Source organism: Gouania willdenowi, chromosome 3 (genome assembly GCF_900634775.1).
Source record: "Gouania willdenowi chromosome 3, fGouWil2.1, whole genome shotgun sequence".
Classification (NCBI taxonomy): Eukaryota; Metazoa; Chordata; class Actinopteri; order Blenniiformes; family Gobiesocidae; genus Gouania; species Gouania willdenowi.
In genome coordinates, this window is record NC_041046.1 from 29538614 (window position 1) to 29566564 (window position 27951).

The following is a 27951-nucleotide window of genomic DNA, read 5'->3' on the forward strand; positions in this document are numbered from 1 at the left end:
GGAGTGGACGGCATGGATAAAACATAATTACATGTAAAACCTTTTGACCCGTCTACAACTAGTAAATGTGAACATATTAGAAATGCTGATGGTCAATCCGTTGGCGTGCTTGTGTGACTCCCTCATGACAGCGTGTCACTATTATAAGATTACTATTGCAACAACACATGGTCAGTAGGGTAAAGCTAACCTGTCTCATGACGGTCTAAACCCAGCTCCTCTTTCAGGGAGTCTCTTCTGCAATATTATGAGTGTGTGTGGCTTAAATTGTCCATACTTCTAGTGTAATATAATGTTTCACCTTATCAGGGCGCTGCACTTATTCCAGGGTTTAGAAGTGTGTAAAACAAACTTAAGCATACGAGAGAATACGTGTAAAGCCAGATTTGAATGGGAACGCCCACATTTCAGGGTCGCTCCACCCAGACAGCGTAACTGGGATGGAGGAGCGCAGTGACTGACTTAAGGCTCAAATATACTTGGGCGGACCCCGCGCACAATGAACTGTCCGCTTTCCTTAGAGCTTACATAGTTGAGCACACCGCCATGTAGTAGTTTCCATTAAAATCCTATACATGTCCCATGATTCTTAGCGCTTCTCTGTAGTCTTTGTACTCCTGGGACTTGTTTCCAAAGGTGTTGCTACTGTTGTAGCTCATCTGCCAGTCTCTCCTCTAAGCTCATGTTTTTCCTCTCACGAGGAGTGTGAAATACAGGTCGGTGTTACATTTAATGCAGGTCGATACAATGCCGAGCAGTGTTTTGTGTGACACCAACTAGGCAGAGAAGTCCGCGTGGTAGTAAAATCTGAGCTTTGCATTTAGTTGGTCCTGCGGACTCCACTTTGCGGGTGTCTGCCCAAGTATGTTTGAGTCTTTAAATACAAGAGGAGGATAGCACGCAGCCAGAAACAGCTCCGCTGCACGGCTTTTCTGACTTTTGCGCATGGGAGAATAGACCTCAATGTGCAGAAGAGGAAAGGGTCATCCCCAAACTGAACTCACAAAATTGGAACCATGAAAGTGTCCAAAATCTGCTACGCTGAAACATTAAGAAATCTTTTTACTGGATCCTGAAAAACAACCCCAAACCAAGATTTCCCGCTCCAACAAACTTTATATTTACAAAAAATCATTCAGATGAGTACAGTTCTCCTGGCAAACCTCAAAGCCAGATGAGTCCATCAGAATGCAATGGAAGAAGCAGGATTTGTCACTCCAAAGAACTTGGAAATGTATGACTTATTTGCAGCTGCTTGGCCATGGAATCCCATTCCACGAAAAACTCAATACACTGTTAATGAGCTAATCTAAAGTCCACATGAAGTTTAAAGGCCTGTAGTCATTGATTCTGCAGGGTGTGGGCGACCGCAGCAAAATGTACTTTAACATCAAAAATGTCCCCAATCTGTCATTTTACGTACTTTGTGGCCGAGTTGCTGTCATTCCCAAATGCTTCAAAAATGTTCAAAATACCTCTGAGAGTTGACTGAAATATAAAGAAGAGCGCAAACGTCTCAATTTGACTTGTTGCACAGAGGCCATCCTAACACAGAACTAGCCTGGATTAACTGAGCTCCTGAGAGCAACTTATTATTTACAATAGTAATTAACAAAAGCATTTTTCAGGCCTTGATGCTTCTTTTTATACACCTGTAACCAATGAAGTGACATCACTATTCAATCATTTGTATAGGCAAGTGAAATCCTTTGGCTGGATGATGTATCTTTTTTTGTAGTCAGACGGCCTGTTTGCTCAGATAGCTTTAGTGTGTGAGGCCATACCAGAAGATGCAACAGGTGCTTTGACTGTGAGATATGATATAAAAAAAAAACAAACACAGATGATGACAAGGTGAATTCTGTGTCACGTTCAAACAACGGCATTAAGTCTAATGGAAGCCTCAGCACTGTCACAAAAATGTTTTTTTTTTGTTTTTGTTTTTTTTGTGGCAACAATTTTTAGTGAAGCTACTGGTAACAAATTCCAAACCAATGTAAGCCAACAGGATTTAACACCATAACAACCCTAACCCAACCATAACCCTGACCATGAATGAAATGTTTTATTGCACAAAATAATTTCCAATCAAAACACACAAGTTGGAAGGTTGTGTCCCGCAGCACAAAAAGAATGCGGAATTTGAGTTGGCACCACCAAAATAGAAACATTTCTGTTTGATACAGTGTGAAATCATGTTGGAATCCTATTGAAAGTGTAACAAGTACAGTAGGTGAAGGTGTACATTTGCTAAACTTGTTCTCCAGACTCTTCTTATTTCTGCTTTACAGATTTAATTTAACCCCCCCCCCTCCCGAACTCCCCCCCACCCAAAATTTATACTTGTCCAGGGTCAGGACACGGGCAGGTAACATCACTGCAGACCTATCACACTTGAATGTACACAAACCTATACTATTTAATTTAAACGTTCACCTGCACTACTATCCTATTATTATTATTATTATTATTATCTTGTTTTATTATTTTATTTAGTATTGCACATATTAGTCTTTAACTACTGTTTATATTTATGTTTTTTTTTCTAGCTGTTATTATTTAATGTTTACATTGTTAGAGAGAGCACAGTTCACCAAGTCAAATTCCTCACGTGTATTACATTACATGGCACATAAAGTTGATTCTGATTCTGATTATAAAGTCAAAGGTCTAGAAACCTGTCACTGTTCTATTTCAGCATACATATTACATATTTCTACCTGCAACACATTGCAGATGTAGATTATCATAGTTTGGTTTGAGAGATTTGATGCAATCTGGCAGAAATTCCTTTCTCGTCCCTCTTATCTCAGGATTAGATGTTATTACTAAAATTAAACATTCTCTATATCAGCTGCAGAAGCTCCATACTTCCATCTAATGTCAGCCAAAAACACATTTAAAAACATAGAGGTGCTAGATAAAGAAAACCCAGATAAAAAGGTCACAACGCCACATAATTCCTTTAGAGCCAAGTTTGATAGCTATATGGGATTCATTGTAATTATTTCAATCTGAATTCCTCCACACTGTCTGATCTATTGCTACTTTTGACTCCAAAAGATGTCAATGGTTGCAGCCAAGCATGGTTTGCCTGACGCAGATGTGCGTCAGCAGCTCTGGCAGGATGGATTCTCTCTCTTGTCAACAATAATATCTCCCATTCCTTCTCACTACTCACTTCAAACCAGACAACGCCACGACAAGTGAGTGGGCTGGTTAGCTCAGACGTCGAAGTCCAACCACTGCTCCCAAAATACAATTTAGGGTTCATGGAGAGACAGAAACTGTTATTCTTTGTCGTTGATTCCCCCTGAACTTGAGTTTAAATACAGCTGCTGTTGCAAACATAAACCGTCCACCCCACCCACCCACCCACCATCATAATTATTGACTTTAAATCACTGAATGAAAATGTGAAGCCTGCATGCTTTGTGTTTCAGACCATGATCACAAATTAGAGAACTCTTGTAATAAGAAACAAGAAATCAAGTCCAGCAACAGTAAGAATAGCATTCCTGTAGAGTGAAACTGATCTAAATTTAGGTCTAATTATGCAAGCAAAGGCAAGTACAGCAAACACACCACAGCTGCCTAATGGATAAACATAAATAATGTCAACATGAGCCTGGAACAAGAAGAATTAATACTTGAATCACACAACAGCTCATAAATGTGGTCTTCAGTCAACAGTCGTCTGTGTATGAAGAAGGAAAATGTCAGTATTGGTAAATGTGGTATTCTTGCTATTTTGTTCCTATTCCTCAAACCCCTGTCAGTTATTTGTATGACGACTGAAGGGTGAGGCACCCAGCGCTGCTTTTTCTGTATAGGAAGCAATGTCCCTGCAGCGCCACGCGCAAAAAGCAAATTAGGAGTTTTATTTTAGAATCCCAAATAATAAACTCGCTACTTGTCCGTGTCAGAAGATGATGTTTTTGCCAGCATGCATTTGTCCGTGAACAGTCTAAATCAAAAACTGTTCCTCTCTCCAAGTTCAATCAAGGCTCAACATTGTTCTTTGGTTCTAACAGCAATTTATTAACAAGTCTTTACATGCCCAATATCGTCAGAAGTAAGAAGATAAAATATAAAACAGAAAATAACTCACATTTTACTTGTTTCACAAATACAATACCTCATTGGCCACATCAACTTAAGATATCCTTTTTATCAACTAATGTCAGACACTTTAAGTAGGCTATTCATCACCTTGTGCTGCTCTGCACCCCAGCAATGCAATAAATAGGAACAAAAAATAAGTCTTTCTCTGGAATATTAACCAAATAAATGAATTCTAGCTACATGAATTAGCTGAATTATTACTTTTTTATTTACTGAACATCAAAATGAAATATGTATTTACTGCATGAAATTGATTTATCATCTTTTTAACTGAATATGAAAACTATGAATGACATTTATAAGAGAATCTCTAATGGCAGGAAAGATTTTGATGAAAACTTCAGGAAAAATCCAGATAAAAAGTGTACCATTGCTCCAACTTTGTTAGTTCATTTCTTTGATTGTTTGGTTAATTTAAAAAAAATAATAATTTACTCAGTAATCATTGGGTGTAGAAATGAAACAAATTACTTATTTTAAAATGTACTTAAGTACAAGTAAAATTACTTATTTAGAAATATACGCCAAAAAGTACAAGTACCCATAAAAGCTACTCAATTACATAAATCAAATAACCTTATTTGTTTGCATTTGTTAATAGAAACCAATATTTCTGAATTAATTGTATATTTGAGTGTCTACAGTTTGCTGCACAGATAAATGCACATGTATAGCTCCTTCCAATTCTAATAGTTACATAATCTGTTTACATTCAGTGATCAAGGCAAGTAAATCTCACATGTGCTGTCGTCTCCTCTGATGAAAGCACCTGGCTCGCTTAATAAAATGTGGTTTGCGTTTACAGGTAGATAAATTATTTTGTTCTCGGAACTGCAAAGGTCAAAAGATTGTGAGAATAGTTTTCCATATCTGCTGGAGACGGAGACCGTTTTAGTCTTTCACTCTTAAGAGCAGCTTTACAAAGTCAATGGGCGCTAGCGGGATGATTTATAGGTTGTTTGAAGGGCCAATGCATGTTGTGCTCTGTAGTCAGACCTGCAGGGTGGGAGGTAGCTGGGTTATGTAACCACAAGAAGAACAAAGTGTATGGACTGTCATCACCACAGAAGAAAAGAGGAGTTCAGCACGGCTATCAGTCCTGGTGGCAAAAACTGTCCAAAGATAATAAAATAATTATCAAGAACTCATCCTAAATCTTTCTTCCACTAAAAGAAGAATCACATCTGAGTCATATTTAGATGGTGCACCTCTATTGTTGTTCCTTTTCTCTTTTTAGTCTCGTCATGGCAGGGTACATATTTACTGCTTCTTTTGATCATTGCTGTCAGAAACTAGATTGATTGGACAAACTAGGAGCTTTTATGCAGCCGAGGTCAGTTTCATCCAAACTCTCACAGAAATAAACCAAACTTGGAGGCGTGTTGATGCTTTTCTTCTGTGGGTTCACTGGTTGGGCTCTTGCACAATACCTCTGAGAATAGAAGCCTTCAAACAGACAATAATACAGGCCGTCGCCTCTTGTTTATTTCAGCTCAACTTTCCACTTGTCGAGCTGTTCCACCTAACAAAGTGCCGGCAAACTCATCCACCCCCTCGTTGAATTCACATGCTCATCAAACTGGACAGTAAACAAGCAGATGAGTACAAAAGAAGCAGCCATCCACTACGGACATGTGATTATCTGTCGGCTCCACTGTGTGATCACAACATTAACTATGAGCCAGTCCTTTATTAAGGCACCCAAAGAAAAGTCTTCCCCTCTTCAATCGGCTCCACCGATGGCCTGACCCTGCAAGAGTTTTTGTACATTCATCAAACCCATTCTGTGACAGAAATCCACCTTCAAAACCTATTTTCCATCTTTTTTTGGAGGTCAGTGGAAGCAGGAAGTTCAGCAAGTTTGAGGTGGGATGCATCCTGTACAGAGATTCTTGTTTCATAAAAGGACAATAGACACTTTTAATGTGTCAAATAGATGGATGGATGGTATCATAATAGACAAGTTGCAACTTCCTCCTATTTCTGGGGCCACCGATGAAAGGTTATATTTTAAAGTCATACCCCAGGAAAAATACTACAGCGGTTTTTCAGCTCTGCCTCACAACAAATAGGCCCTGGGTTTAACTCTAGATGTGGATTTGGATTTCTATGAGGCGTTGGTGTGTTCTCCCTATGTGTACTTCAGGAACTGCAGATTCCTCCAACAGTTACAGGAGTCAGTGGGTTTCAACTTTATAAACATTGTTACACGTGAATCAGTCTTGTGCAGTAAACATTCACATCTTTGATGAAACCTTCTCCGGTGAGAGTTCAAATTGAGATTTATTTGGCTGTAAAGACCAACTCTTCTTCAACCCTAAAAAAGGATGTGAGGGCAACTCAAATTTCCAACTATATTTTTTTTTCTTGTGGCTTTGTCAGTTGGTTTGTCTTTCCAATCATTAAGTTGTAAACCTTTAGAGACAGAAACAAAGTGTCATACATTTTAACAGCCTTTTTAAATGACAAATGTCTTATTACATATTTTTTACACTTTTTCAGTAAAGTTTTAACAATGAACAGAATTGTAACGTATCATATTGTGTATTTTATACTTTTAATATTCCAAACTCGAAATGAAATGTTGCCCTAGTGCAAGCTCACTTAACACAGGTCAGTTAAATCAATGCTGCAATGTTACATTTCTGCCATTTTTGTTTAAACTTAAACAAAACATCCATATTTAGCAGAGTTTCAAACACCATGACAATAAATAAACATTTTACCAGCCATCAGTGACGAATCCAATGATGAACTTAAAGTGTCTTTACTCTGAAGTCTGTTTGTATGAATTACTGACCAGTCCCTCTCAGGTGCTTCAACTCAGTGATCAAGACTGATCAGGTGACCAGCAGTCTGTTTCCTCCTACAGGTGCACTCTGGGAAGTTGAGTTCTGATCTATTTCTAAAATGTTGCACTCCTGCTTTTTCCAAACCCAAAGAGGACACACAAGTCCTTTGCACTGCTGGTTGTTCTTCAATGGGAAGTAGAAAGACACATCTCTATGAAGAATTACGGCTGGGATTTTCCACTTGCAGGTGCACTCTGGGAAGTGGCGTTCTGATCCATTTTTTTGAGATTCAGCTCAACCATGTCCCTATTTAAAGAATCTGGATGATGGTTTTCATCACAAACAACTGACTCTCACGAAAAGGAGAATGTTATTGAGGTCTCATCACACCAGGCTAATGCCGTACAGCTCAAACTGTTGCACTCCATAGTATTTACCTTTAAACCATTATCACACATTTTTCATCTTCCCTGACAAACAGCCTTTGTGCCTGTGCTTATCGACTCTGTCTCTGTGGAGAGAATTCAAACCTGCTCCAGCAGGGAAACCCAGCCAAGGATTCACAGTGATGGCTTTTGTGGTTGGAAAAATCAAAGGGACAAAGCAAAGAAATCAGTATCATCAGCAGAGAGTCTGCGTGGAGGGAGGTTTGACTGTATTAGTGCTCAGTGTTGTCAGCAATTTTTCTTTTTGAGTGTTGCTGTTTTGTTTATTATTACAATTTGACCATTAAAAGCTTTAACATATAAAGATATTTTATACACAGCAACACATGTGCTTAACTTTAAAATGGGCTTGATGTGCACAAAGTAACATTTTTGAAGGGGTGACTCTGTCTAGACTCTGTTTATGAGATGGTTAGCGCTGGTTTGGTTGGGAGTTTTCATGTTCTTCTCGTGAACACAGGTTTTGTGCGTTGATACTCCTAGTTCTTCCCACAGTCCATAAACACGTGTGGTTTTTTTTAAGAAATTGCATTTAGGATTGAAGAATTGTGTGAATGGTTGTCAATCTCTATAACAAACTGGCGGTGAAGCTCGCCTTGTGCGTGATGTGAGCTGAGATAGGCCACGTGTCTCTGCACGATGGAAGCAGGTGAAGAAGATGAATAATCCCAGAAGGACTGGTGTAACTTTTTCATACATTTGACTGTTTAAAGACAATTGCAACCACATTCATTCATCATACTTTATAAAAACTTTAATCTGGAAATAATGGAGGCAAAAATACAGTATTACTTGCTAGTTTTCTCTGTACAATCACTGTTCCATTGTCTTTTATTCTATTTCAGTTTTAATTTAACTGGTGCAGATGACAATAAACTTCTAGAATATTTCATAGTCATACAAATGTTTTTCCTGCGATGTCTGCAAAAATAAAATAATAATACGTTTATTATTTTTGGTAAACTGTCACCAGCACTATAAGAAAGAGTTACCAGTACTTTATTAGGAGGGGGAAATAAAAAGGGAGGGCAGTGTTACACCCCAGTGAGGGGAGAAATACAAGGGAGAGGGAGTTTGGGGGGGACAACAAAAAGATGAATAAACGTTTATTTTGCACTGTAGATATAACATGATGCTGCTATTGTTTAGAGGAGCTGTGACCGAAGTGGAGAGAGTATTAGAGCAAATTCATATTTGTTTGAATTGTCAGTGGAAACTTATATCTGAAAATCGCTATGTTATTCAGTCTGGTGTTTTAGTTTAAGCAAAGAACAAGATTGCATTTGCTGAGGAGATTGAAATGTTTTTATTTAACATGAAGTTAGGCAAAAATAGACTTTGTAGAAAATGACTTTGAGTCTTTAGTCCCACAGCAAAAAGCTAAGATGACAAAACACAGGCCGAAAAATGTGCAGTAGATTATGTTTAAATACACAGAGCACTATTGACAAATGAGGGGAAGCTGGTAGAAAGGAGGGGGAAGTTAGCGTACATGATGTGAGAGAAAGGTGAGACAAGCACTCACCCAGAAACATTTTTTAAAACCACCTGTACCCTAAACCAGTGTTTCCCAACCTTTTCTGTATCATGTACCCCCTGTAGGCCTCTCTTCAGATCAGGAAACCCCCTTCGTCACTCTAATATAGCAACCTTTCTTCTTTTATTTACATGTTAACACGTTTATTGTCAACGAGTGGGAAAGATGTTGGATGAGCATGTACAGTGTCTGAAATAAGCTTTACAATGACTCAGCATGTTGGAAATAGATTCATCAATGTCTCCAAGTACCTGCAATGTGTTCAAGTACACGTACCCCTGGTTGGGAACCACTGCCCAAAACAATAAGCAGAACATGGGTAACACTCATTAAACATCAGTAGATGTCCTTGTTAAAGTTATGATGAAAGCAACCAATATTTGTAGATGTAAATGATCTCACCCTTGAATTAAAACAAACAAACCACAACGCAATAATTGAACACGTTTTATTAAAAATTATAATAAAATAAACAGAGTATTTACAGCTTACAGAACTGTACAAAGACTTGGGCATTTACTTAAAATTGTGGAAATCAATGGAAAAGACCTTGATGATTAGAATAGTGACTGAGGTAGAATAAAGAAATCAGAAGCTGGCAAATGCAGGAAGATTTGTTTTCTTTAAAAAAAAATATCCTGGTATTCAAATTGTACCAAAATCAGTAAAACATGGTGTGTTTTTTGGGCAAGGCATGTAAGGTATGGAGAGGTGAAAATAAAACAAGTCTGGTTTGTTTTTAGTCTCATAGTGATTCAACTTCAGGAAGGATAAAAATACTTAATACATGAATGTACAGAATAAAGACAGGACAAGGCAGTAACAAAGTAATAATAAATATAAAAATGGAATATGAGTGCCTTTCATTCTTAACACACTGTCTGTGATAACTGCATATCAAATCATCACTGCTGCCATTAGATCACCTCCACATTCCCTTTATACAAAGTGTTCCTGTTCTACTGTCCCTGTTGCATACGAAACTTCATTTACCACATTACCCTCATTTGTCCTCTAATGATTGATGTCTTATTATTTCTACTATATCTAGCTATTTTACCTTTATGAGCCCACCACTGTACATGTAATAATGTAGACTTTGATTTATCTTCACAGTGCCAAAAACAACTTATCAAATACATTTAAATCCGACCGGAGCACAATAATATTACAGTGTGATGATCAGGATACATTCTTGTGTATGAAGTACAACATGTATATGTAAAAGACACATTTATGTAAACATTATTTACTGTAAAAACATATCAGAAAAATAGTTTTCAGCACTAGCCTCTCACGATACAAAACACCTTTAGTATCAACGGTGCAAAGGTCCTTCAAAGTACTTTACAGCCTGACCTGTGTTTGATAACTAACGGAGAAAGTGTCTTTTAATCTGCAGGGTTGGTTTGTTCCCACTGAAAGCACAGTGACAGATGAACCGTCATGGTTTCCAACCTGTGGCCCTATTCCCAAAAGGTGACTCTGGTGTTCCTCCTATAGGGTGTCACTCTCTAACACGAAAGATCCGGAAAGATCCACCCTCTGTGTTGCTTTTGCTGTAAACACACACACAGAATAAAAATGATGTTACATTTATTAACAGAAACTGACATTTCTGTCAAAGTTAGTCCAGCACACATAAACTATGTGGTGGTTTTAATGGAACAAAGCAACAGCACTCATATTTCAATTGTGGTTGGGTCACTCCCTGGTCTTTGTTGTGTTTGCAGGTTATTTCCATTGTGTCTAAAAGCATCTCTGTTTGGTTTATTGGAGTCTGCGAATTACTGTAACTGTAGGACTAAATATTATTGTCTGCGCTCAATGTAGGCCCGACTTGTGTACGGTTCAGCATGTCACCTGTCTTTACTGGGACAGCTATGATTCATATTTGAGATGTACGATTTTGACTTGTCAAAGTGGCTCAGTGATGTAGGTTCAAGATAACTATTTGTACAAGCAGGTAGATATAGTTTGCAACAGAATATGTGTTCTTTGTCACAAACCATAGACAACAGGCAACTTAAAGCGTAACATGATCAAACAGTTAGCTACAGTGCTTAAAGCTGATCTACACAAGAAAATGAGATCATATTGGCCTCATAGACCAATAAATCAATCATTTGCTCAAAAAAAGATTTAAACGTTGAAATTGCCACTCGAAAGTTTGTGTTCATCTCCACTGTAAGCACTCCCTTTGTTGACATTTTCAGGCATTGCATTGTGGGATGTGGAGCCGTGGAGAAGAGTGCATAGAATGGTTTAGACTTCAAGAGAATCACTGTCCTCCTTGTCAGGTAAAAAACACAAGAAATCATGGTAAGAATAAGGAAAGAACACGTCTATGTCACGGTTTTTACGAGTTTACGGGACTCCATCATTTTAAAGGTCGACTTCATGTGCATACTAGTCGAGTCGACGTTGACTAGTCGATGACGTCACCAAGAGCAGGAGCCGAAGCTGAGCCGAGTGTCAAAATCTGTGACCCGAAAAAATTTGTGACTACAGGTGGCGACAGTTCCAACCCCTGCGGCTTCTCGGTGGACATTTACTCACCCTTAAACACGTTTGTAATTCTTCTCCAGTCTGGATTTACTTCACCCGTCAGAGCGTCATGTTTAAGGGGGAGTAAATAGCTCCTTAATAGCTACGTAGAAGTTTAGCACTCTTCTTCTCTACTGCCGAGAAGCCGCAGCGGTCACAGATTTTTTCAGGTCACAAACTTTTTCGGGTCACAGACTTTGGCTCAACACCGCCAACCCCTGTTAATAAATACTTTTGATAAACCATGCTTTCTGTGTGGCGTCCTGTTTATGATGCGGCCCCTTGGTATTAAATCCTAGAGGGGGTCGTAACAGCTATAGAAGCTATGATAACCCAGGAACACTGCTGCTTCACCTACCGTGAGTCTACGGTAACCGTTAATCCCAGAGGCTTCCTCAGAGCCGGGCCTTTAGACTTTGTTTGGGCTGTTTTTAAACTGGTGTTGTGCCAAAATCTAGTGTCGACTAGTCTGTTCAACCCCTACTCCACATCCCACAATGCAATGAGTGAAAAGTCAACTTAAAGTGGAGACTCAAACAAACTTTAGGCCGACAATTTCAACATTTTTCCTTTCTTTTTAGAGTGAATGATGTTTTATTCATTGATCTGTGAGACATACACTATGATTTTACCTAATAAATAATAATCATGGGTAGCAACTTTCGTGTTTAATGAGGTTATTATTTTCAAGATTCCATTACAAGTTGGATGCTGTTTCGACCTGTCTTTGTGACCTAAACCCTGAGAGGGGGGTCATTGACTTTTGTACATAAATTGAGTATAAATACGCCTTTAGAAGATCTTTGGAAAGAAACGTCCAACATTTATCGGGTTGGCAGGATGATGACTCACTGCTGCTGTTTTCCTAAGTCTGACTTCTCCAGCTACCACAACGTGATTATAATTAGTCCATAGCTGCAGAGATGTTGAAGCACAGCCAGGTTCAATAATCACCTAAGGCCACTGAAAATGGTATCCATTTGTTGGTACAATGAAAGCGCTGACTAAGAAGCTGAAAGGCATTTTAATTCTCCAGGTTCTGCATTGGTTCATTGACCTGTCGAAAAAATCAAGAGTGAGGTCTTCACAGCACCACATTGGATTTCACTTGTTCGGACTTGTTTTCAGCCATTCAGCACTTTGCACGGTCGATTGAAATGCCTAAGTAAAGCAAACAAAGACCCAATGTGTGGCCCATCCACACACCCAACCACACCATTACTCTTACAGACCCATATGCCAGCAGCAGCAGCCACAAGGGTTTCCCTGCAGGAGCTAAGTCCGCTGCTGCTGGCCACAGACACAGTGAAACATGGTTTGCATGTTGCAAACTCACCACACAGTGTTACAAGGGACATAAATCACATTTGGATGTAGTGCATGGAGGCACTTCTCCAACATATTTAGGATTGTCATTTCAAACATGCTGCTCTTGTTTTACTATCAGCTTCATGCGTTTTTCTTTTTTCAGCTGCATCTCAAGGTTGTCCCGACCACATTCCAATGGCTAAAAATAAAGGGCTCAACTTGGCAATGTATTAAAGATAAATAAATCTGTGATTATGTTACACTATGACTTTCAGCTCTTTCAATTATTCCTTTTTCCTTTGGAGAAGTAAACACAGTGTACGATTACTAGTGATAAACCTTTGCATGGTAAGGTTTAGAAACACAACTGGGGAACCAAAGGTTGATAAGCAGGATTAAGGAGAATAATGTCAGCTGAAAAATGATCTAGAACAGTAGTACAATCTGTCCCGTTTTAGTCCCAGAGTTCTGCAGTGCTGCATGTTTTAGATGTCCCTCTGATTCAATGGAATGATTCATTACATATCCAATAGAGAGCTGCATGGTGACATACCTTGCATAAATTCAAATGATAGAGCTTTACACATCTCAACTTAACACAGAGAAACTATGACAAACTTATTAATGAGTAACACTGTAGTTACTTCTTCTTAGGAGCTGAAATTTCCTGTCAAACTGTCAAAACCAAATGAGATCCTGTTTACATGACCTAAAGGAACCATTTTAAAATAAATACACTCCCTAGATACTTCCTGTTTGATTACACAAAATTTGGGAGGCCTGGCAAATTTCTTTCTTTCTTTTTTTTTTATTTATCAAAGAATCAGGTTTCTATTTCGTGCAGCTAGTATTTCTGTAATTTTCCAACAGGCTGTTGCAGCTGTTTAAAAACTGCAGAATTGAAGTTAAACGTTAAACCGCAAAAGCAAGAAGATTACCTTTCAGATTTAATGCCATTTTTTAGGACTCCGATGTAGCTCTTTCTCTTGTCCAGAGGCAGAACATCCACATAACCACCCTCTGCTTTGATTGCTCCCGCATGAATAGCTGCTTTACAAATGCTGGAGTTCTGCAAAAAAATAAAGGAAAAAAGACTATAGTACAACCAGAAACTCTGCTTTTCATTTCCAACACAGGTGGTGTTAACAGAATCTCTTTTTTTTTTTTAAACCCACACACTTTTTTATCAGCAAAGGAACATTCTGTGATCATTATGAATCTCACCGATATATAACTTTTTTTTTATCATGAAACTTTTAACTATTGGTCAGAGCAGGCCACACTGTAAAGCCCGATAAGTTAATTGAACTCAAATAAAAATTAATAAAAAAGGATTGCATTGATATTAACTTAATCCTTTAAGTTAAAGGCACACTGTGTAACTTTTGGTCACTAGGGGTGCTAGACCTGTAACTTTCACGTCAAGTGCCCTTAGTGGCCACAAGCGCCGCAGCACTGTCGCAAAAATCAACAAACAGTCAGTGGGACCAGCCTCCCTTGTCTTTTGACTGTGTATGCAGACAGTAGTTGACCTGGAACTTCGGGCTAATGATTGGCTCTAAGGGCTGGGTCGGTCGGGCTGGGGTGCGAAGCGAGGCTGGGCTCACGCTGCGGCTGGAAGAGCAGCCGCCGCCCTCCTCTCCATGCTGCCGGAGGCTCGGCGTTCGGACCTCCTCGCCGCGTCAGTGGCTCTGACACCGGGTTGCGGCCACCGGGTTGCGGAAACCCGGTGGCCGGGAAGTGTCAGGTGAATGCATTTAAAAAAATGAACACAAATGCAAAAAGGTCACAACACGAATGCAAACCGGCCACAACGGAAGTGTTTCCGACGGACCGGTATTACAGACCTACACGTTTCTGGCGGATGTTTTTAACCCACCAGAACAGTTAAGAACAAGAAGAAGACATCGAAACGCGTATGAAAGTAAGTGAAAGTTGATTAGGATACTCTTATATTTTTCATATCAGGCTATCATATCATAATACCCGTCCGACTGTAATACCGGTCCGTCGGAAACACTTCCGTTGTGGCCGGTTTGCATTCGTGTTGTGACCTGTTTGCATTTGTGTTCGTTTCTGGAAATGCATTCACCTGACACTTCCCAGCCACCGTAAAGGTGGCCGGGTCTCGGCGGCCTCTTTTTAGCCTCCTCAGAAGCAGTTTTAAACTTTTTGCTTGCCTCAGCCATGACCAGGAGTCAAACAGGCGGAAAAATAGTAACAAAAGCTTTGGCCCAGTGAGTATATCCGAGCCTGTGGTCACGTGACTGCCATAAATTGATACGTTTTCTAAGCATTCTCCAGGTCACATGACCTGGGCAAAGACAGTCCGTCTCTCCAAACTTACACAGTCAGTATTTCAAGAGGGCAGCCCCGCTCGGAGCATTGATACTGTCCAGCGCTATTGGCCTGAGAAATCATTCAAAATAACTCATATGGGTCAACTCTTTTGGTCAAAAATTATGCGGTGTGCCTTTAAGAGAAACCTCTTTTTTTAAGTAATAGTTACATAGCCATTTTTAAATTGCACTAATTTTTTTTCGAGTAAAAGTGATATGTATTATTAAGTACTCTTGAATTGTTTCTTCAATAGACATTGCTAATAAAAATGAATTACTCTATACTCAAGTTTTCTATTTAGCTTTAACACAACATCACATTAAAAAGTTGTTCATAGGCAACATAAAATAGTTAACTCTTCTTAGCTGAATTAGGTTACAGTATGCAAACTTTCCCATAATCTAGTTATTCAAACTCAAATTAGCATGTTCAAGTACTTAAAAAATTCTTTGAAACATGATCATTCAAACATAACATGGTCTTGGCACACGACTGGTGGAGGGAAGCAACACCTGTAACCACATCTATCTGCAGTTGTTCTTAAGAGCTCTCGCTCACACTTTACATAGAAATCTAAAGTCTGAGGCTTGGCTCCAATACAAAAGTGCATTAGCTCTTATCAACAGTCTGGAGTGGATTCCTTCATCTAAAGTCCAAACACAGTTCAGGCTTTCCATTGGAACCAGACGTCTCATGTATAACCAACTTGGTGCCTCTGCGCCACTGAAGAAACTATTCCCTAAGATTGAAAAATATTCTTTGACGTGTTTGTTATGAGCCAGAGTTTGCTCCGATGTCCCTATGACATCACTATGTTTTCAAACCGTTCACAGTAAAGCTGAGCAGCGACAGCATGTACATCTCAAAAGCAAAGAGTGCTTTACAGTGACTAATCCAGAGTGATGGTTCTCACTGTTCTTTCTACCTCTGAGATGGAGTCACATAGTCTGAGATAATACTTAAGTGAGCTTCTGAGAAGTGAGGCGCTGTGCACAGTAATAACATATTACCAGAGGTCTGTGGCTTGTCTCACCCTTATTCCCATTCCTCATGAGACATACTACTCTTACTATGTGTTAAGTTCCTTTACAAAGCCACTATTCACTTTGATCTTACAACCCAGTTTCACTCCCAACTCATCACATATCGACGTTCCGGAATAGAATGTGTTAGAGCTTACATTAGACAACTTCCGTTTTTGTTTTCAAACTTTTAACACCTTGAATGATTCAAAATGAAGGGATCCTGTGAGAAAACCTGCACCACTTACATCTGTGTAGATGTTGTTTCCAAATACAGGTGACCAGTAGGAAGGCTGGGACTTGCAATTATCAGGACACAAGACTCTGGGATGTAAAAAAGTACAAATAAAAATGATAAAGATGAGAGTTAAAATGAATAAACTTGATTTATATAATCATTTCACTGGATTCTGTTTTCATTTGAGCTCAAACGTGTGTGTCAGTGTTGGGTTATTAATGAAGTCTTTTCAGGCGTGACAATCATTCAAATGTGAAACTTGTGATCTACTGTATGCTTCAAATATGTCAGTGAAGCACCTTGGACAGTTTGAGAAGGGTCTTTTGAAAGGGCAGATTTCAGCCACTGTGGTGTAGCAGTCCGCCGTCAATTCTGTCACAGAAACAAAACAACAAATGGCTTTTTTACAGCAGCCTATTGGTTTTAAAGAAATGATGAAAATACCTCCATACAGTTCTGCCTCCTTTGTGAGTACAATGCATCACTAACCTTTCATTTTGGTCACCACAAAGGCATTGCCAGGTTTGTATTTACTGTAAGATGAAATCACAGTGTTAGGCAATCATTGAATCATTCTGCAGAAAATCTAAAATTGCACCGATGGCAACGGTTACAAAAAGGCCATGAAGGTTTCCTAAAAGCTGCATCAGGTATTTTGATTTGTTTTCCTGCAGAGGGGAAGTGTCTACCTTAAAGATTCTATTCCATTTTTTGTGGATTTGACAAAGAACGGAAACTTGTCCGTTCTTGCAACGTCAACCAGTCCACCGTTATTATCGATGGCACCGGAATGGATAGCCGCTCTGCAAATACTGGACAGCTGAAACAAAAAAGGGAATCATTAGCCATATTTAGGCGTATCATTTAAGATATTGGTTGTGTTCGAAAATCACATACTAACGTACTACTCATACTAAGTCTGATTATTAGTATGCAGTGTGTTCCAATTAGATAGTATGGAAAGATTGAGTACGCAAGAAAAACCCGGATGTATACTATATTGGGAGATTTTTTAAGTGTGCACGGTGGACACACTAGTCATACTCAACCGCCTCATGATGCATTGTGACGTAAAATCGTCCTGGGACTGGCTTCAAGCTAAAGGGCAAACATCCCTGTTTTAAAACAAAAGCATCTCTTTTTGTCTTTCATTTGTTTTTAACACTTTTGTAAATAGGGTTCTTGTTTTGAAATTAGCCAGAAATTTAATGAGTTACACAATGGCAGGTCTCCGAACATCTCCGAAATGTCAGTGTAATGGCCATTCTATGGGTGTATACAATTGTGGGTCTCAGACTATATGTGTGATGCCACTTTCGAATCAAGCGTTTTGTTGCTTGACGGGGTGGAGCTCAAACAGTTTCTGACCGCCACCACGAACACTGTTTGTTGTATATACTGTGTGAAGTGTGGAGGTTTACAGGTGAACTGATTGCATTGATGGACACATTGGTTTGGACTCAACTAAGTATAAAATAAAAAGGAAATAAGTACAGTATACATCAAGAAGTCATACGTCATTGAGCTCAACGGACAAGGTGAAAGGTGGGCGCGTCAGCCAATCAGCCCTTTAATAACCCGTCAAGGTAGCCAAGTAGTGGACTTGGCTACTACAGTTAGCATGAAATGAGTTTTCGCAAGTTTTATGGATCAAATGACCACATGTTGATATAAATGATGTCATAAATGACGCTTGAGTCCACTGTGCGTCTGTTTCATGCTATTGATAGTTTTCCATAAGCACATGGTGTATAGGGAGGTCTTGTCGTTGCCGTGACACAGGCAGTACGTGTTTGTATCAATACTCATAACTATTGAGATATTGGTCTTCAATTTGAATACATGCATTGGTTTGACACAATGAAAGTGTTTAGTTTAGTGTTGGTCACACTCACCACATCATATGACAGAGTTCCCCAAACCTTTCCTTTTCTATAGAGACAGTTAGCGGGACACTTGAATCTGTAAGGGCAGAGGGTTAAAAACAAGAGTTCGCTGAGACTCTTTTAAATCAATAAAGTCCATCATTTGGCATTTAATCATCCAAGCATAACCCCACCTGTTGCAGGTTGCTCCTCTGCATTTGTCTCTCAGTCTCGTCTCACATTTGATATTGTGAGCTGAAAAATAAAACAACTGATTAATAAATTGTTCAACTGAAAAAAAAAATCTTTGGTATGTTTTGTTTCTTTATATAGGCACCGAGGAAGTTGTTGCTGGGATTTTGAGAGGATGGTGCCCTGGGAGTGGCAGGTTTGGAAACTGGTTTCTTTGGAGCAGCTGGTTTGGGTTTGATATTTGGTCTGTTGGTGGTTCGAGGCGGCACGGGCGCTTGAGGCTTCTCCACCTCATTCATGTCCTCTGTCTCTGAGCGCTGACGGTCAGCTAGTGGACAAATGGTGCTCAGAGTTATTCATTTGTTCAAATATAAAACAAAGTTGTAGGAGTGTTTATGGGATTACCTTTAAAGCAAAGGTTATTTTTACATCCACCACCATAGCTGGGAGGGCACTGGGAACAAGAACGGCCATGTTGGTACGGGGCTTCTCCAATCCAGTTTCCCCTGAAGGAATTATGGCACAGGGACATTATGAGTAAGATGGAAATTAGTCATCATTCAATGATTACTTTGCCTATGACAAATGGTAGTCGTCTGTGTCTTTAATCAAAGTCCCTCCTTTTTGTCCTGCATTACATTCTGTGGATCCTAAACTGCTCATGTTTTTTCTCCTCTTGCTTTATTATTTCTTTATTGTGCTGGAATTTTAATGATACCAATTTGTCTTGAAATGCAAATGCTACATATCCGTTGTACAACTATAATAGGAACAGCAGCAGTTGTATTTGTCAGGCCTGTAAAGAGGAACAATGTAAGCAATAGCTCAGTGAGCAGAACTGTGATGAATAGTAGAAGACGGAGGAAAGCTGATCTTACTTTGGGGAGTAGTTACACACGAGGTAAACAGCGTTTTCCCATATTTCTCCCCACACGTTCATCCTTGGACACATGTGCACGGCGCAGCCCACACGGTTAGTGGTTGCCCAAACCAACTGTAAAGTGGAAAATAACACATGGAAGCCAAAATTAATGCAAAGAGCTTCTATATGAACATACGCACTGGTTTAACCAGGCATTACTGAGGAAGCACCTAAATTGGCAGCCATAATTAGTGGGAACACACAGACGTCCTGCAGCACCTGATTTGTTATTCTGCCCTATGGTCCATTTGTTCCTCTGTGACACAATTATGAGTATTCCATCAACCAGCTGGAAACAGGAAAAATAAATTGCCCTTTTTAATAACCTCAATACCACCAAAGGTAAAATAAAATGGCTTATTAAATAGAAAACTGTAGCGGTGGTGTTGCAGATGAATGACGTGCCATTTGAAGGGGAACAACCACATATGTGAAAACTTCCCTCCCTAGCATGGCTTCTCTTCCATCTGGAAGAAGGGATTCAGCACATAGACTGAAGTGTGCTGAGTGGCTGGTATGCAACAGCACAATGCAATGAAATGTATCCCTACAGCAGGCTAGACTTCCAATATGCCAGCACTTAGGGCAAATAAAGGAGCAGGACAAGGTGATGATGTTTGGGGTTTGGCGCTGCTGCCTTCTCTTTGCAGTATCCTCGGAGGAATCCAGGTCCAGCAGTGACAGATGTTCGCTGAGCCAGGAAATGACTGCCAGATGGTCTCGTCAGGTTTCAGGGTGAAGGCACAGGGAACACTGGATGTTTCCCTAAACTCATCCTTACTGCTGTAACGTAAAGTCTACTGACGTATTGATTTTTCACTGATTTTAACTTTGTTTTCCTTTCACTTTACAGTCAAGGTCAGAAAACTCATCTCACTCTGTTAAGACACAAGAGGCTCATATCCAGGGTTGGACTGGCCTTCTGGCATACCGGGCATCGTCCCAGTGGGCCGTCAACCCAAAGTGGGCCGGTCCAGTCTGCTACCTGTTTTTGTTTTTTTTGTTTTTTGACGACATGGTAACAGGTGGCCAAAAATGGTTTTAAAAGTGACAAAAACATGGCAAGAAAAGAGTGAAAAGTGACTACAATGGGTCAAAAGCAGTTAAGAGTGGCCAAAAATGAGCAAATAAAGTGGAACCAGGTGGTATGCAATGGCAAAACCTAGCTTAAAAGGACAAAATGTGGCAAACAATAGTAAAAAAGGGCAAACATTTGCAATAAAAAGAGGAAAAAAGAAAACAAGTGGTATTTATTGGGCATAAGTTAACTTATTTGGATGAAAAATGGACGAAAGGTAGGAAAAAGGGATATTGATTGGCAAAAGGAAGCTAAAATCTGAAAAAAGTGTCAGAACTTTTTGAAAAAAGGGGCAAAAATGGGACAAAGGAAATTGCAAAAATTCCCCCTTTTAAGGTTTTCTGGGGGAATAATAAAATAAAGACATAAAGAACCACATTTTGAGCATAACTGATTTAATAATAGCTTCTACATAGTGTCCACTGTTAATGTAGTGGGCTGGTCCCACTCTACCCCTGTTCATATCCATCTGCACTTGGAGACACTGATGAAGATACTCACTGAACATGACTGCTCACATTATCCTAAATCTCTAAATCTGTTTTACTCAATCCAAGCTAACGCAGAGATGAAGAAGTCGTTTTTACCTGGGTGTAATGGGTACACATTGGTCCGGAGCATCTATCGGGACACCAGGGATTGCACTCATGAGGGTATGGATAGGTGTAGTCCTTGACCTCATCGTACCAGGCCTGGATGTGGAAAGCAGGTGAACGGGGCCTGTGGGAAACCAAAAAAATAGACACACACAGACAAACAACAGGCTTTTAGACACAAGATAATCAGGTACGTGCTTTAATTCAACTTGAGAAACACTACTGTATAATAACCAAATACCAAGTCAGGCAGAAAAAAGGGAAAGAAGAATGAGATCAACATGGCTCTCCAGTTTAACAAATATGTTCTGGCTCCTTCTATAAACAACTCTTTTTACGGTATTGAAAAGTGCTGAGCTGATAAATGTAGAGCAGACAGGGAGTGAAAAACAAGCACTGTACATTAGAGTTTGTTGGCATAGGAAGAAAAGAGAGTGTAAAGGGGGGGGGGGGGGGGGGGTTGTGAGAATGAGAACAGATTCCTGGAAGGGCACCTGCTGTGATAGACATACACTGTTATACACAGAGGCCTACTGTGTATCCTCCCTTAGACACACACGCTCATTCACACCAACATCAACTGTAGTGAGCTGGCACTGACCTGAACTTCCCATGCCTGTGATTCATGTGCATAGAGTGATTTTGTCCTTTTATACAGAAGCAGTTGAGTTCACTGTAATTTGCACTTTGAGGTGTATTCTCTGCTGTGAGAGGGTAATGAACCAATTCCTTTGGTTTATAGTTAATGACTCCTCCTGTGTTTATTTTGGCGACTATAATTTTTTGCAAAAGCTTTCCTCAATTTAACTAATCTTATACCAAACAAAAAGTTGGAAATGCTGCTCTTAAGGACTAAAATTGATCAGATCTGATTCAGTCCAATAAGCTGTTAATTTTTAGATAGGAGCAAAGTACTGTTAAGGGACAGACCATGATGTGGGAGGAGGAAATGTAAAAACTGTTATTGTTAAATGTTGCTGTTAGCTGAGAATGGTGGTTTGTGGTGTTTTGGTATCTTCTTACGTCACTGTTGGCCCCTCCCCTTCTATAAAAAGTATCACCTGTGGTGTGGACTCTGTGGCAAGTAGGTTGGATTGAGAGAATTGTGAGTATTGAGTATGTGGATAGCATAGCATAGATCAGAAATGGGCAACTTCTATCAGGGCGTGGCCCACAAAAATGTGATTGTCTGATCCGAGGGCCACATTATCAACATTTATGTCAGCATTTAGAATAATGTCCAATCTAATAATACAGAAAATAACAAAGGGTTTTGTCTCTGTAGTCCTTTTAAATGGGCTTTCTTGATATTGTTTGAGTTTTTAGACTTTTTGTGTGTCTTAGAATTCATTTTGTCTACTTTGATGAGTTTTTGTGTGTTTTTTGAGTCATTTTGTGAATTTTTCTGTCATTTTGCGCAGTTTCATTAGCATTTTGTGTGTCTCTGAAGTCATTTTATATATGTTGTTGTTTTTGTAGACATATCTTTGTCATCATTTTCTGTACCTTTGTCGAAATGTTGTGCGTTTTCTGTGTTTCCGGTGTTTTGTGTGTTATGTTGAGCTTTATATAACTTCCACCTTCATGAATTACAATTTAGTTTGGGGGCCGCTCAAAATCAGGCCGAGGGCCGCATGTGGCCCCCGGGCCGTCATGTTGCCTATGTCTGGAATAGATTGTTCTTTGGAGATAGTATAGGCTGGGCGTGTCATAACTGCTCCAGGAGCCCCGCCCATAACAAAGATGCACGTCAGCCAAAACCTTTAGGTTCTGTTACTCTTTAATTGGCTCCGCCTCCTCACAGGCACGCCAGCATGTTGTCCATAGTGGAGATTGATTGATGGTTGGTCGCTGCTTGATAGTAAATACATTCTTTAATGTAATAATAATTTTGACCAAATATACCCTCGTGATTTACTTTAGATGTTGCCCACCACGGTATACACAGTGTAGTGTAGTATAGTATAGTGTAGCGTATGTGTGTATTTGCATCTCACCTGCCCCAGTGAACTGCCAGATTTTGTCCAATAGACATGAGCAGATCCTGAGGTCCGTGATCCCAGTGACACTGCTCTGCCCAGTGGGTGGCCGAGCGCTCCAACTCTTCATCCCAAACCTGACACAGGCACACGGGGGTCCACCATTGAACTTGGATATGTAGGATGCAGAGTACCTCCTCCCCTCTGATTCAACATGGTGCTTGGGGTTGATAAATAACCATTAAATCCACCACAACCTGTTCAAAGCTTTCTGCTTGTGCACTTCCTTCCAAGCGAGCTGAAACTGAGCTATACACAAGCCAAGCATTAACCCTAAATGGTGACATCTGAGTGAAGCTGCTGGCGCCTGGCCCTGGTCCACTACAAATCTCTAGCAATCACTGCAGAATTATCCTGTTTCCTGAGTGGGGCTCTTCAGAGCAGACGAGACGGGGGTGGAAAGTGGAGAGGACACCTGACTACCACTATAGAGGCAGGCGCTATGGAGGGACAGCTCAAAGTACATCCCCTCAGTAAATTTCCAGCCTGTTGGCGGTCACTAAAACATGCACACACAGACACCACTGTAACCCCAAACACCCATGCACCAGCACAAACACACAAACACACAAACACACTGCCTGTTGAGAACTGAGTTAATCAATAGACACACTCTAAGACAGATAGGCCACCGTGTGTTTTTTAATAGCAGCCTGTGTGTCTCACATGGGTTTCCCTCCTATACTTGAATAACTAATGTTCCACGCAGTGCCACGTTTTCCCCTTTCCAGTCCTAATTCTCTCTGTCCTCTGTCAACCCAGCCCTCCTTCTCTCTCTGTGTTCTGTGGGGCAGAGCTGCAGCAGGTAGCACAAAGTCAGCATTATTATCCCTCTTGTAAAAGGGTGGCACAGCAGGCTGGCAATGGCTCACATCATGACTGCATGTTTCCAGCGGGAAAAAGACTTTTACAACACCAACACCTCTATTCCTAAAAAGTTACAGCCGTATTTCAGAGCTCATTGTTGCTGAAACTTCCAGAAACATTTCCAACTTGAACAATTTAACAGGTAATCTGGGTAACATCTCACCATGTACTCCATGTTTGAGGCTGTGGGGTAAACGCCGGCCCTCAGCTTGTTATGCAGCTGGAGGATCTCCTCGCGGTCGGACCAGAGGATGGCTCGACGTGTCCTGCTGTGGTTACCGTCTGCTTTCTCCTCATAGCGACTCAGCAGCTGCCTGAGCTCTTTGGATTCAGGCAGGAAGAGAGAAGCTGAGTCCCTGACACACATCAGCATGAGGGAGAGGACGAGGAGCCAGATCATGTCAGCGCAGGTCATTCTGACACTTGAGATGTTTGAGTTGCACTTTTGGGCTACGGGAGTCCCAGCGATAACCTGGTCAGGAAGAAATAAGCAGTGAGTTATTCTCTTTCTTAGTACATAACTCAGATGATATGATTATTAAACTACTGCAGGCCTTTACCACTAGCTGTTGTTCTTTCCTGTGAGCAGCTTTTGAATATATTACTCTCCATCCTACAACTAGATTAGAACTCTGTATCCTTGTTGCGGTGAAATATGAATCACATTTAAACCAAATGTGCATTTATTTCAACAGCACTGACACTGCTTTTTTTATTTATATTTTTCTGGCGAATTGTATTTTAAGTATTTCCTTTTATTTTAACTGCATCTTGTTGAATGTTCATATGATTCTTTCGACATAGATAGTCAGCATACTCTACTTCCACCGTAAAGATAAGCATGAAAACACACCTCTCTCTGCATCATGTGCATTCCGAGACATTCTTCTTGTCATTTGTGCAATCAATCAATCAATCACTTGATCAATTCCTTTAATATATTTCAATATTAGGCTTTACTTGGCTGACCTTCACTTTCCCAAAAATATCTGAACGTACAATGTCAAAATCCCACTTTGATCACAACTTGGTCACAGTTAATACATTGACTTGAAGTGCCTGCCAGATTGGCATTAATAATCACCAGTCAAAAATAAATAAAACTCTGACGTATCAATAAATACACAAAGCTGTGAAATACCATCAGCCTCTTCATGGGAATTATTTTATAAGCAAACCTGAGGTGGCAGGATGGCATTACCTCACCAAGCTGAACTGTGGCTGGACCAAACACTGCATTCCTGGCACATCAAAGGAGAAACATAATGTGCCCACTTTAATCTGTTGGTGTTAAACCTCTCACCAGAGATAACCACCTTTCTTAAAAGACAGAGTTCGTCTGTGCGTGATTAATGATGACAGGTAATAAGAAAATATGCACGCACTGGTGTCTTCTACTTTTCAACGTCTTCACCTCTTTCCCTTGTGGTTTCGGCACCAGTACCGTGTCAACTTGCTGTGCCAGCTCCAGGTCTCTGTGAGCCAGTAAGAAGCCAGGCCACCACACCCTTCCCTTCTCCTGCACGTGCACCAGCCTCCTCCACACTAAAAACCTCACCAATATCTGAGCCAGAGTCCTTCTCATGGCTCTCATGAATTTAATACCAAAGTGGCAGACAGAGAAAAACACTCATATTGACTATGGGAACTGTTGTCCTTTCTCTCTCTGCAATGGTCCATGTGATGGGACGTCTTTCCTAACCTCAATATGAGGATGAATGTAAACAACTTGTGCTTCATCACATTTTGGCACCAAAACGTTATTAAAATGACTTTGGACCACGTTTATGATCAAATGTTAAGCTTTTACACCAGTTTATACTGTAGTCTCATACATCATATCCACTGGGAGTAAAAAAGGAGAATCTGTGAAAACTGGGTTTAGCCAAAGCACAAATCTGGTTAATCCCTGCCTGAATATAATCATTGAAAAAGTGAATAACCTTGACAATAACAGTTTTTCTTTTTTAGCTATACCAAAATGAACTGAAAGGCAAAAGTACATTAAGTTACAGGTAATGTGTGAGATCTGACCCTGCTCACCTTTATTCTCTGTAGTTGGATTCCAGCTCTTTGGAGTGGCTGCAGAGCTGAATTATTCCCTAATGAGAGGAGCAGGATGCTTGTTGGCTGCCGTCCTGAAGCTCACAGACGCTGAGCAGCTCTGAGCGCCTTATATAGAGAAGGAGACCCCTTAGGATCAGGGAAAAACTCACCGTCTCTCCCCCTCCCCTCCAGCCTTCCTGAAGAAGGCTGTGTTATTGGCACAGTGTGTGAGCTGTGTGCGCACACTCATGTCAGCATGCGGGCGGTCACATCTTCATCTCTGAATCACTGTTGGGAGACAGTTATTACCCAGAAATGTGTTCTCAGAGCAGCAGTTCAAACCAAATACAGGACACTATAGACAGCCTCAACATAGGGAGAAAGAATGACAAAACCAATCCATAATACTGAACTATGAGCATCATTTATTTTCATTTTACATTTTAGGTGATGAGGTAAAAGCACATTCAGAAGTATTTTCCCACAATCCTTCTAAACATTAAAAGTTGTCATTTCCCAAATGAGCCTATGTTTCTGCCATTAAAAAAATATTTTAAAAAATCATTATGGTAAGTCATAATTATGAGTAAGTAAAATCATAATTATGAGTTAGTAGAGTCATAATTATGAGAAATAAAGTCATAAATATGAGTTAGTAAAGTCATAATTAATCCTTTGATGTGTCAAATATATATATATATATATATATATATATATATATATACTGTATATATAAAGGGGTGTTGAAAAAAGCAATTCGGCAATATATAGCGATATAACGTTGCGCGATTCTCAGGGGGGAAAAAATTCTTTAATTTTTTTTTAACCGGGAAAGTTTTTTCCACTGCAGGAGACATTGTAACTGCACAAAGAAGTGCTCTGAAACCTGGGTATGTTGACCAGCTTGTGTTTTTTCAATACAATCTGCAAAGAAAGTACTAACTTTCTGCATTTATTTGTTGTTCTAGACATATACCTCAGTTAAGTTGCATGGTTTAAAAGCCACAGTCAGATTATATGTTATTTTTTGTATTTAAAAGTGTTGGCACATGGCATGTTAAAGCCAATGCTTTTAGTGTAAAATATGCCAATAGAATATATTTCATACATAATGTTCTCATGAAGGTGTACACATTTACAGATTAGTTGTTTCTTAAATCATATATATATATATATATATATATATATATATATATATATATATATATATATATATATATATATATATATATATATATAAATAAAAATCGCAATAATCGTCTTAAACTTTAATACCGGGATATATCGTATCGTATCGTGACCTATGTATCGGGACACGAATCGTATCGTCAGATGCCAGGCAATACACATCGCTAATATATATATATATATATTATAAATACACAGTATATATAATTCAGTCAGACCTGAAGCAATGAAATAAAACTCAGTAGCTAAATTCAATTGAACTCAATTACTATAAAGCTTGTAAATTATTGAGTGAAAGAGCTAAACAAGAACTTTGTCTCAGAAAATGACATAAAGGGTTCAAAATCACCTTCATCAAAGTCCATGTAAACACAAATCAACTTCTACTGCATGTTTGACCTGACAGCTTAGACCCAATGAGAGAAATACAGTAGTGGCTTTACGTGCCTCACAGTCTGATTTCCTTATTAGACCTGCAGATGGCTCTCTGGGCTGTGACTGAGCACTTTCACCATGGTCTTGGTCTTGGTTTCTGTCTGAAACATCTCAGATGTTTACTTGAGCAAGGCCGCTGTAAAGGAATGCCAACAAGCTGAACCCTCGCACAGAAACACTTTCCACTAAGACTCTGCCAACTGAGTGCTCAGAAGTCTGCTTCATCAAACATCTTTTTTCCTGCACAGACAGTGGATGCTATTGGTGTAGCCATGGATTGTAGACACAAGTAAAGAAATTAAACATTTGTTCCGTATTGTCAGATGGCATTATTCAAAACGGCCTCATTTAATGGAGAATTCATATTA

At 39.8% G+C, this 27951-nt stretch overlaps 1 protein-coding gene across 1 annotated transcript; it reads right to left on the minus strand.

Moving 5' to 3' along the window:
* Positions 1–9413: 9413 nt before the first annotated feature.
* crispld2 (cysteine-rich secretory protein LCCL domain containing 2) lies at positions 9414–26100 on the minus strand. The gene is made up of 15 exons (XM_028443110.1): positions 25958–26100; positions 24078–24386; positions 23006–23124; positions 21000–21132; positions 19291–19406; positions 18818–18918; positions 18558–18740; positions 18415–18475; positions 18251–18317; positions 17045–17175; positions 16845–16888; positions 16655–16727; positions 16366–16441; positions 13694–13824; positions 9414–10459 (listed from the first exon to the last, which is right to left on the minus strand). Exons 2-15 carry the CDS (start codon positions 24327–24329, stop codon positions 10408–10410), a joined length of 1539 nt encoding a protein of 512 aa, XP_028298911.1. The 5' UTR covers positions 24330–24386; positions 25958–26100; the 3' UTR covers positions 9414–10407.
* Positions 26101–27951: the final 1851 nt, after the last annotated feature.

Excerpts from the sequence above, each read along its gene's own strand:
- crispld2 (XM_028443110.1), bottom strand. The coding sequence starts at position 24,329 with ATGACCTGCGCTGACATGATCTGGCTCCTCGTCCTCTCCCTCATGCTG. Across the intron at positions 17,176-18,250 it reads GAACTCTGTCATATGATGTG|CTGTCCAGTATTTGCAGAGC; the intron begins GTGAGTGTGACC and ends TTTTTGTTTCAG. Across the intron at positions 16,442-16,654 it reads CCCTTCTCAAACTGTCCAAG|AGTCTTGTGTCCTGATAATT; the intron begins GTGCTTCACTGA and ends TTTACATCCCAG.